Genomic DNA, 12,315 nt, shown 5'->3' on the forward strand with positions numbered 1-12,315 from the left:
CTGACCCTCTCTAGGTTACAGTTCATAAAGATTAGTTTTACATGTCTTTTTCCCCCCTTTTCTTTGCTTTGTTTTTCTCCAAGGCGTCTTGAGAGGCTGGAGGAAGAGGCCAAACGTGTGATGAGGAATGAGAGTCTGGAAGCCAGACAGAAGAGAGCACTCATGATGAAAAAACATCAAGCCATTATGAGACCGGTAAGACACACTACCACTTTCTGTGATGTCACTTTATTACACTCACTGCCATGGAGAGTACTAAATTTGGGAATTCCGTTTCTCATTTAATGCTTTACACTGATGGGAATTGTTTTTTTTTTTTCGGGGGGGGGGGGGGGGGGGGGAGTGGATCAAAGGTAAGTTACAAGTACTTTCAGCAGCACTTCCTAATCTACATTTTACCTCTAAGTTATTTTTCTACTTTCATCTTATTACAATTCAACATAGTTTGAATGATGTTGATCACCTGACTATGTAAAAATTGTTTCGTAGCAATTTTTTTACTCTTTCACAAAACTCATTAGCATTTTGATCTAATTGTGTACCATACTTCTTGTATTTTCAGGTGTAATGGACATTGAGAACTACAGGGAATTCGAGTAGATTTGCATATTAAAGGTGCATAGTCCCGGTAGTGTAGAGGGCACTGTTGATGATACTGCCGATCACCGTTAGCATTGATACGAAGATTACCGAAGTTGAGCTGTCATCATGAGTAAAGTGCGTAGGTGTTGCTAAGTAACGTTGCCTTCGTTGTCTTCTCTGTGCATCGCGCAGCCTGTAGTAATGCCAGGTTGCGTGCTTATGTTCTTGTTATTATGACATCACAAAAGAATCATGAGCCGAACTGTGATCGGTCCACTAACTACAGTGAATCGGACTTCTTCGGACTCGGGGAAGTGGGCCAAAGCGTAAGCACTAAAGAGGAGTCGATAGCGTAGGTCTCTATAGGAAACTTGCGCCATGCGCCCGCGTACGCATTTGACTAAAACACCGGGACCATGCACCTTTAAAGGCCTACTGCTTTTGATATTTTCACTTCTGTTAGGGAATTGCCTGTCTATTTTTTTCTCCATGCTTTAGATTGTCTTCACCCTGGAGCAGCTACACAGCATCACCAGCAAGCAGGCAGAGACTCCCAATGAGAAAGCCTTCCAGGAGACCTTCCTAGGGCAGCTAGAGCTGGCTATCAAGGCCATCAAATACCCAGAGAACCCTGAGCAGCCGCAGCCATCCTGGGCCCCTTTCAAACAGGTGAGTGGAGAGACAGAGCGTACTCAAGGCAGAAATGGGTGTACTGTTCTTACTGCCGTCAAAATTTATCACTACGCCTGCTATTGATGATGAGGTGTGTGAACGTGATTGCTGGTTACTTATTTGCATGCACTGGGGTAGGCAGATAGAATATGGAATAGAATAGATAGAATACGACAGTCAAATGCAAAGAAACAATATGGAGCCATATAGAAACTCTATTTACTCTGCCAAGTTTGAAAACACCTTTAATTTTTTTTGTAGGTCTGTGTGTATGTGCTCTACTCTGTTTTGTCCTTCTTGTGGTCTCTATATGCAGGGCTCGACACTAACGGTGGCCCGGTGGCACGGGGCCACCAAAAATGCACATCGGGCCACCAAAAAAAGTCGGATGTTTGCCTTTACTTTTGGAAATGAACAAGAGTAACAATCGGCTCTGTAAGATGCCAAAATAAATGTCAGATGTTTGCTTTTTAAGTTTGGAAATGAATAACAGTAATATTTGACTCCATATGATACTGAAATAAATGTTGGATGTTTGCTTATATACTTTTGGAAATGAATAACGGTAAGATTCACCTCCGTACGGTGCTAAAATCAATGTCAGATATTTGATTTTGCGTTTTGAAATCAATAAGGATAACATTCGGCTTCGGAAGATGCTGAAATAAATGTTGAATGTTTGCTTTGACATTCGCAAATCAGAAATGAACAATGGTAACTTTTGACTCTTTACAATGCGAAAACAAATGTCGGATGTTTACAAATGTCTGCAAATGCTCCCACTTTCTCATTTCAAACGTAAGTTTTGACCACCTAAATAGGCATCAACTTTTATAATAATCTATAAGTCTATTTGCAAAATCTTAGAACTCAGAATAACGGTAAGATGATTGAATTTTCTATTCATTTATTTTAGACATGTGTACCTGTATCACTTCAGTAATACTTGATATTTATATTTCTATGTTTAGTTGGACCGATTTAGTTTTTCTTATATGTTTTTCTTGATTTTTTTTTCGGGCCACCAGATTTTATTTTCGGGCCACCAAAAAATAAAAATCGATGATTTTGGTGGCCCTATCGGGCCACCAAAAATAAAAGTTAGTGTGGAGCCCTGCTATATGTAATTGTTAAATGAGCATATTCAGGACATGTCAAAACTTTTTAACCCATAACAGTACATGAGGGTAATTGAATGACATCTCGCTTTGGTTCGTTAGACAGAGCTGAAGTGACATTCCAATACGACTTTACGTTCTCAGTTCCTTAAAATTTCATTGTCTTGTTTGTTGAGTCCTTATGTTTGGCCAAAGATCTAGATTTGACACCTCCTTCTTATTGAATATGTGTGTATTTGCCCTTTTGACTAATGCGTTGTATTTGTAGTAGTAGTAGCAAGTAATGTGTAGATTGCCATGGTGTATGAAATTATGCCAACTCAATTTGCCTGCTGTGCATTTATGCAGCAAGCTAAACTCATCACACATACAACTTCTTGCTGTCCACATACTGTCAAAGAAACTTTTGTTTATGTCAAGTATTTAGTTTATTGCTCAACTAAGCCTTGTGTTCATTTGTTCTTTTTTATATGGTACTCAGAAAAAAAAGGAAAAAAAAAGAGCAAAACTCTGTAATAGCAGTTTTTTATAAGATTGGAACCTGCTAATGCCCTCTTATCTTTTGTCCATTTTGCATTGTGTTTCCGTACCCACCAGCTTGGTCACATGCTACAGCAGCGGTCCAATCGCCGCTCCACATTCCTCCTCCAGATGAGTGAGATCAGTCCCAGACTGGCCAGCATGAAGACCACAGCTATCCCTCTCCCTGGACAGGTGTGCCATTCCAACCAGGTAAACTCATGTACTCTACTTCCTGTAACTTTAGTGAAGGTTGGGAGAATTGTGTTTGCATGTTCAAGATATACAAAATGATATTGCAGTTCTTAATTACTACTGCTTACAATATTAAATGTACCTTGTGTCTCACAATGTTGATAAGCCATAGGTCTTATATAAACAGATCTTCAGTGTCACAAAATCCTTCTTATTGTTTTCTAAGTACAGGAAAATAGACATAGGTGGAAAAATCTATGTACTGTCCTCTTTAGTTTGTTTGTTATACCCCCGCCACACATAGTGTGAAGGGGGTATATAGGAATCACCGTGATGTTGGTCGGGCGGGTGGGCGGTCGGGCGGTCGGGCGGTCGGTCTGTTGCAAAATCTTGTGTCGCGAACTCCTCCTACAATTTTGAAGCAATTTAAATGAAACTTAGGGTAAATGGTGATATTGAGGTATAGATGTGTGTCTGTCGGACAATGCGTTGCCATGGTAACCATAATTTTACCAAAACCTTGTGGATTGAATAACTTCAATAGTTTTTAAGCAATCAATTTCAAAATTGGTATCTATGATGATCTATAGGTGTAGTTATGCAAGACACTCTTTGTATTTGTACTTGACAAAGCGTTGCCATGGTAACCGCATGTTTTCTTCGAAATCTTGTGGAGTGAACAACTTCCACAGTTTTGAAGCAATTGAAATCAAATTTGGTAGGCATTATGGCCTTGAAGCATAGATGTGGAACACATAATTTTTGTGTTTGTCGGACAAAGCGTTGCCATGGTAACCATAATTTTACCAAAACCATGTGGATTGAATAACTTCCACATCATTCAAGCAATTAAGGTCAAATTTAGTATGTATGATGATTGGAAGGTGTAGTTATGCAAGACACCAATGTGTTAATATAAGAAAAATGTGTTGCCATGGTAACCACTCATTTTTGTATCAAATTAAACCATTTAATCTTTCAAGGTGAAATTTGGTGTGTATGATGCTCTTTAAGTGTAGTTTTGGAAAATGTCCTTTGTATATGTATCCGACAATGCGTTGCCATGGTAACCGCTTTTTTTAATTTAAATCCTGTGGCGTGAACTTCTTCCACAGTTTTCAAGCAATTCAAACCAAATTTGGTAGGCATTATGGCCCTGAGGTATAGATGTGGAACACATAACTTTTAGCTCACCTGAGCCGAAGGCTCAAGTGAGCTATTGCGATCGCTCTTCGTCCGTCGTCCGTCGTCCGTCGTCCGGCGTCCGTCGTCCGTAAACTTTTACATTTTCATCTTCTTCTTGAGAACCCCTTGACTGATTTTCACCAAACTTGGCAGTTAGCATCCCTAGGGGGATAGGATCTCAATTTGTCCAAGTGGGCACCATACCCAAACCCCCCAAAATTAAGGAATCTTCAAAACTCTTCTTCTCTGCAACCAGAAGTGATAGAGCTAAGTTACTACTATGAATTAGTACATTGATGACTGCAGTTTCAAGTTTGTTCATGGCGGAATCAGGGGTGCCCCCCACCTGACCCAGGGGAGGGGGGTGGGGAGGGGTCCTAATGGGGCCCAAATTGTACATTTTCATCTTCTTCTTGAAAATGCCATAATGAATTTTCACCAAAGTTGGCAGGTAGCATCCCAAGGGGGAAAGAATCTCATTCCCATCAAATGGGCACCATGCCCCACCTGGGGGGCCCCAGGGGGCCTAAATTTGGACCGAAATTGTAAATTTTCATCTTTTTCTTGAAAACCCCATCACTAATTTTCACCAAACTTGGCAGGTAGCATTCCTAGGTGGATAGAATCTCAATTCCATCAAATGGGCACCATGCCCCACCTGGGGTGCCCCAGGGGACCCACCTCTCCCCCCTCCTGTAAGGAATCTTTACAGATTTTCTCTAGAACTGGAAGTGATTGAGCTAAGTTAATACAATGAGTCAGTATATTGATGACTGTTGTTTCGAGTTTGTTCATGGGAGAATCAGGGGTGCCCTTCCCCCCCCCCCCCCCCACCCCCTTGGGACCCAAGGAAGTGGGATGGGATGGGGGGGGGGGGGTCCAAATGCGGGCCTAAATTTTCATCTTCTTGCTGAAAACAACATAATGGATTTTCACCAAACTTGTCAAGTAGCATTCCCATAGGGATAAGATCTCAAAGTGTTTGAATGGGCACCATGCTTTCCTTGGGGGCCCCAGGGGGTCCAAACCTCCAAAATTAATGAATATTAGATAATATTTTTCTCTAGTTCTAATCAAAAGTGATAGGGCTTTAAGTCTTTTTTCCCAAGCTGCATAATCTAATGTTCTGTAAAGTACAGTGTACTTGGCAGGTATTTTTACCAGTGTGATGGAATATGTAAATGGACACCATGCCCCCATTCTCAAAGCTACCCCCACCATAAGTTTCCAATGTTCTCAGGTAAGAGTCTGCAAGAATGCATGGAAGATGAACTTGCGAACTCAGGTGAGCGCGTCACCCCGGGTCTCTTGTTGTGTTTGTCACACAAACCATTGCCATGGTAACCACAATTTTACCAAAACCGTGCAGATCGAAAAACTTTTCCATCATTCAAGCAATTAAAGTCAAATTTAGTATGTATCATGATCTAGAAGTGTAGTTTTGCAAGACACCAATGTCTTAGTTTAAGGAAAATGTGTTGCCATGATAACCACTCATTTTTGTATCAAAATAAACCATTCAAGCTATGAAGGTCAAATTTGGTGTGTATGATGGTCTTTAAGTGTAGTGATGCTGGGGGAAAGCATGTTTCCATTTGCTCTCAGTTTTATACTCGGTGTCAACTCTGTAATTGTACAGTAAACTAAAATTATTCTGTTTCCAATTCGACAAGTGCACAAATTTGGTATTAACGTCATTGCCCTCATGACATCACATACTATAAAGCAACACTAGGGGCGGGGGTATTAATCACCTTCAGTGATAATTCTAGTTTGCTTTACTGAGCTAATGCACTGAAATTAAAAACTTGGTCTAGTGTACATGTGATGATGATTATGAATGACCAAGTGCTACAATACTCTCTAATCTTTGGGTTTTTTTCTTTTTTGTTGTTTCTGAACAGGGTATTTCAAAATTTGACAAGAACTGAGATGAACATTCTCTATAGTCAATAAATAAATGGCACTTCATTGTATCAAGCATTATCTACCTTGTCTTATGGAAGTGGGAGAGATAAAAAGTAAAAGTTGTGTTACTACGACCCTGAAGAATTTGGGATAGGTAATTCACCTTTGAAGCAAAGAAGGAATATGCCTTCAGTGTAATTAAGACTGTCGTTTACTGTAGATGTGACTATATAAATCAATCACTATCCTTTGTAGGTTGTCCACATTGAGTCGTTTGTCAACACTGTCAACATACTACCAACCAAGACCAAGCCCAAGAAGCTGGTGTTCCAGGGCTCCGATGGGAGGAAGTACACTTACCTCTTCAAGGGGCTCGAAGATCTTCACCTGGATGAGAGGATCATGCAGTTCCTCTCCATCGTCAACTCCATGTTTGCCAGGAACAAGAGGTTGGTCCTGTTTTCTATTTCGAGGTGAAAATACATCAGATAAATGTGTATTTGTGAGGTCACGGTAACACACAAAAGCAAATACATAGTAACAAACTCAGACAAATACTGTATGTGCTATGTATTTAGTGAGTCTAAATTTTCGCGAAACGGGACTTCACGACGATTTTGTGAGTGGATAAATTTGCGATTGTGGAGTACAGTACTGAACAGAGAAATGTATATGTGCACGCCACATTCATATCTGGATCAAAGTCAATATTTTCGCTTGTCTTTATATTCGTGAATAACACCTGACTCGCAAAATTGGCGAAAATTTAAATCTTGCAAAATATTTGCCATAGACAGTATTTTAAAAACATTGACTAGATGAATCTCAGTTTGGTAATAGACATAATGTAGTGTGTAGTGAGCACCATATAAGGGTAGCCCTGGTCTTGGACTGTGACTTTGCTTTTATTATACTGTTTGTGAGTGGCTTGGATTGGGTGTGCATTTGTATTCAGAGTCTCGAATTTGTCCTTTTCTCAGAAAAAAAAAAATCTCATAATTACTCATTAATTGCTATGGGTGTGTCATGTTATTACATGTATCAAGACAGAGAATGTTTTTCTCTCTTGATAAGTTTCAAATGAAAAATGAAGTGAAAGACTTTGTTTTGCATTCATATCAAGTAAGGATCACTATGCAAATGATGGCACTGTGATACGACCAAGACACTTACAGTATGAAAAGGAACCTGGAGAACCCAGAAATTTGATGATGTCATTTCGATTCCAATAATGTTCTCATTGCCATTCTCTTTCCTCTCAACTTTGCAGGCAAGATGCTCCCCTCTTGCATGCCTGCCACTACTCTGTGACCCCCCTGGGTCCCCGATCTGGTCTGATCTCTTGGGTGGATGGAGCTTCCGCACTCTTTGGTCTCTACAAGAGATGGCAGCAGAGAGAGGCCATTGCTACTGCAGGTGCTTCAAAGGTTAGTTGGCACGAGTAATTAATATGTCAGCCTTTTTTTTTTGGGGGGGGGGGGGAGGTTGATGTCATGAACCCATATACTAAGCTGTGGTATGGTAGTAGAGTCATGATATCATTTTTTCCATGTTAGCTACAAACTCCATGCAAATCTTTTTGTCAACAAGTGAATCTTGTTGAATCAATTAATGCTGGTCACAATGCTAAGTATTAACCATTTTTATAAACAGTAATATGTAGAACAGGTAAACGTATGTAACATGGTAATGATATGAAAATGCTTGCGAATTGACCATGCTGAGCAGTGCTACAAACATTTAGGTACTAGAGCACAGATTATATTGCATATAATGATAGATACGGCGCATTATAAATGTACTTTATTATTATTATTATTATTATTATAAGTTTTTCAGGCTTGATGAATCTTTGAGACCTTGATAATGTTAACCCCAAACTTTCCTTTGACCCCTGCTGGATATCTGTAGGCTGGAGATGGTAATGTTCCACCACCTGTTGCCAAGCCCAGTGAGATCTTCTACAACAAAGTCACCAAGGCCCTGAAGGAAGAGGTTAGTTCATTCTGATACTTAATGTGCGGTGACCACACCTCAAGTTCATTTGTGCTTTAATTTTCTTCATCCTATATTTTCTTATTTTAATATCCAGTACATCAGGACTGCTGAGTCCCAGAAGGAAGAGAAGAAAAGATACAACATTTATAACAACCACACATGTTATTTTTATTAAAGATGGATATCAAAATGGGAGTTGTTTGAAATGTCTCGTCAGGGAGTAATAATGTCTGTGAACATAAAGGGAAGATGCCTGTAGAATTGAAAGATGCACAGATGACATTTGGAGTATGTTTCCATATCTTCTATCTAGACAGGGAGTCAGTTGATCAAAAGCAGAAGAGAACCTTTGCTGAAGATATGTGTTAAAGTAGCTCATGTACTTTACAATAATAGATGTCATAGATCTCTCTTCCATTAGCATCTTTATGACAACAGCAACATTAACATAAGTAGTAGCAATTACCATGGCAATACCTAGCTGACTGTCAGGGTCTAAATTAACTGCCATTCACGTTCCATATTGCCCTGTATACGACAAGGCCCCTGAACAAGATGTGATTGTTTGTTTTGTGTTCACACAGGGCCTCCCAAGCCACACTCCCCGCAAGGACTGGCCTGTGAGCATGATGAGGAGAGTCCTACAGGATCTGATTGATGACACTCCAGACTATCTCCTGGCCAAGTAAGAATCGCTTTCCAAATGACAGTATTGAAATGAAATGCTGCACCAAGGCATGGCAGTTGCAGTGAGCTACATTCTTTAGTAGCTGATTGTTGACATGTGTCTGTGTTACATGTAGCTTTGTTTCTTAATAGGAGACAATTCCCTAAGGAGTTTTTGGTTGGATGGAGTGAGATAAAATTTATTGTGCGCTTCCCATCATTGCACTCATTTATGTTGTGCATAGGCATGTTTCATAACTGTATAGATCTTTTGAGATATTTATTTTTTCTTTGTTCACAATATTAAAGATGAAATCTTACTATGATTAGCAATACTGACAAGGAGCTTCAAAACAAGCAAAATGTTTTGCATGCTTTCACTTTCGCACCATCGACCAAAGTGATCTTGTTTAGAGCCCAAGCACATTTCATGTGCGAGACAAATAATTGATGCGACAAGGTCCCTTGAATGCCATTGTTGATGATACAGCGACACTTAAAGGGACTATACAGTACTGGTTGAGGTGGGGATTCATGTTTTGAATATTCCTAAGTGAGATAATGAGAAACCTCTTATGAAATATGAAAGAGCATGTAATTTTAAGAAGGATTCAACGTTTATTTGATGAAAATTGGTTTTCAAATGGCTGAGATATCCCAAAAAGTGATTATAATAAGAGGCGACAGGCCATGCCTTTTATTAGGATCTCTTTGTTTCACCTTTTTTTGGATATCTCAGCCATTTCAAAACCGATTTTCATCACAGAAACTTTTGATACCCCTTACAATTGCATGCTCTTTGACATCTCATAGAGTGGTTTCGGAATATCTCGCAAAACGTCAAATACTAAATCCTCACCTAGAGCAGAACTGTACACACCCTGTAACATATCACAAGGGCCCATGCTTAGTCTAATGCAGTGGTCAGACAAATATTGAACTCTTCCCCTTGCCCCTCTCACCATTCCCCTGACAGGGAGCTGTGGTGTAGCAGTGGCAGTGCCTCAGAGTGGTGGCACCTAACCCAGGCCTTCAGCCGCTCCACAGCTGTCATGTCCATGATTGGCTACATCATCGGTCTGGGAGACAGGCATCTGGACAACGTACTGGTCAACTTCCTGACCGGAGAGGTACGGTAACTCTCTCTCTCTGTTTCCATGGCAACAGAGCAAAGAGTTAACATGTCTGTGTGTTATTTTCATCTTCATGTATAATATCAGAGAGTGATGGATCCTACCTTGCCTGTGTGGTTCTATTTTCATCACCAAATAAAAGGGAGATTTACAATTCTACCAACAATTTGGTTTGTAATAAATTTACAGTCATTATCATCATGACATACTGGCGTTGTACCCATTGTGGGAATCATTTACAAGAAGAACAGCAATTGTAAGAAGAAAGTATTAGCATTAAGTTTACAAGCTCCTGTGTGAATTTGATAATGTGAACTTGGATTGTCCAAAAGTAGATGGACATTTGTACATCTTTTTTTTTGTTGTTGATATGATAGGCTTTCGGCATCCCCCTCTAAAAAAAAGACAAGGTAAGTGAAACACTGAAAAGCATTTAGAAAACAAAACATGATAATGCAGAAGATAGAAGGCATCATGCATTTTCAATCATGATAAATGTTTTGTGATCTGTCCTTGTTTTTATCAGGTGGTTCACATTGATTACAATGTGTGCTTCGAGAAAGGGAAGAACCTGCGAGTCCCTGAACGAGTTCCATTCAGAATGACGCAGAATATCCAGGCAGCTCTAGGGATTACTGGGGTTGAGGTGAGTGCGATTCTATTTCTGCCTGTCACTCATAGCTATCTCAGTAACTTGTCTCCACTTGTGGTAAAAATGACATTCGCTGAAAAGTTGTTGGGTCTTCTGGACTTCTTCCATAATTTGTGTCAGATCAGAATCTAAACTTTGAAGATATTGCGTAGTTAATGTTTCATATTGTATGCATAGCTTTCATATTGTATGCATAGCTTTCATTTTGTGCTTTTTTTGTGTGATTTCTTTACTTTTGTTCACATCAGTAGATGACTAAGGAATGAAGTGATTTCAAATGCTGGCAGTCAACACAGAAAAATCAGAAATGGATTGTATCATACTATACATGTATATTGATGTACAGTCACAAAGTACTGTATACGCCGAATTTTTTTTAAGGTTTTTATTTTCGCAAATTTCGTGAGTCAGGTGCTTTTCGAATTAAAGGCATGCTAAAACAATGAATCTGATCCCGAAATGAATGTGATGCACACATATACATTTCTCCGTTCACTACTGCACTCCATGATCGCGAATTTAACCACTCGCGAAATCGTTGGGAAGTCACGATTTGCAAAAGTTTAGACTCGCTAAATATATGGCTTATACAGTAACATATGGGTGTTGCATGTATTTATCAATACAAATTGATAGCTCACATTGAATGAAGGATGATGTATTGTTATAAATGAGGTGAATATATGTAATAACGTGTATACCTTAGAGCAACTCGGTAAAACTGTCTCACTTTAACCATTACTATTATTTTTGCCTCCACACGAAGTTGGCAAAATTGTATGAAGAATTCCTCATTCAAAGTGGGGGTACCGATTAATAATGGGCTTCTCCAGTTAATTGGGTAGAAGTTGTGTGAACACTTTATATTGATGGAATAAAATTGTTTTCCTTCACCTCTAATCTGAGTACTCTGGATGATAAGGCAAAATAAGCTCTCAGCAACTCCATGCAATAAAGTGGAGAGAATGTTAATCAATTTGTGAAATGATGTGGATCCTTGGATCACTCAGGGCAACTTCCGTCAGTCGTCTGAGGAGGTGCTGAAGATCATGCGCAAGGGACGAGAGACCCTGCTGAACCTGCTCGAGGCCTTCGTCTATGACCCCCTGGTGGACTGGACTACGGCCAACGACAGGGGCTTTGCGGGGGGCATCTATGGGGGAGGCCAGGTCAACGCAGGAGCCGTGGCGGAGACTGGTCTGAACAAGAAGGAGGTGGAAGTTGAGATCACGAGGAGCCTCTTCCAGTCCCGCGTCTTTGAGATGAAGGAGGCCTGGACTCAAAACCAGTCAGTCTTCTTGCTTCTTTTTTTCTTTTCCTGAGAATTAGGTTGTCACAGTTTTAGGAAGAGTGTGCATGAAGATTTTGCTGATTATCCTAATTTTTGGACACTGCATGCTGTGCTGAGTAGTCTACAGCAAGAGGCAGTAGCAGCTTATAAAACCCTTATTTACGGTGATATTGTGACATAACAAACTTGTCAGAGATTTAAAAATGTATGGGAGATGCATATGCCTGACACAGTGGAAGGCCCATAGTGAATACTCTATGTGTGTATGTATGTTTGTGTGGATAGGTTTTTCTGTTTAGGGATGTGTTTGTGTGATTTAATTTGCATTGAAGTACAAAACAAAACAAAAAAAAATGTAGTTCACGAGAAAGAGAGAGTTGGGAAGGTGTGATTTGA

At 39.9% G+C, this 12,315-nt stretch overlaps 1 protein-coding gene across 1 annotated transcript in view; it reads left to right on the forward strand.

Annotated features, from left to right (window-relative positions):
* Nucleotides 1–12,315, forward strand: part of LOC139735129 (serine/threonine-protein kinase SMG1-like) — a 79,489-nt gene that overhangs the window by 43,140 nt on the left and 24,034 nt on the right. Inside the window, 10 exon segments of the mRNA XM_071645894.1 lie at nucleotides 84–195; nucleotides 1,081–1,251; nucleotides 2,970–3,104; nucleotides 6,435–6,628; nucleotides 7,450–7,606; nucleotides 8,091–8,174; nucleotides 8,762–8,862; nucleotides 9,820–9,973; nucleotides 10,503–10,622; nucleotides 11,639–11,916. Coding sequence (XP_071501995.1) covers nucleotides 84–195; nucleotides 1,081–1,251; nucleotides 2,970–3,104; nucleotides 6,435–6,628; nucleotides 7,450–7,606; nucleotides 8,091–8,174; nucleotides 8,762–8,862; nucleotides 9,820–9,973; nucleotides 10,503–10,622; nucleotides 11,639–11,916 — 1,506 coding nt within the window.

This window comes from Diadema antillarum, unplaced genomic scaffold (assembly GCF_040938485.1).
Source record: "Diadema antillarum isolate AM-2024a unplaced genomic scaffold, OU_Dant_1.0 seq00000564_RagTag, whole genome shotgun sequence".
NCBI classification, from domain to species: Eukaryota; Metazoa; Echinodermata; class Echinoidea; order Diadematoida; family Diadematidae; genus Diadema; species Diadema antillarum.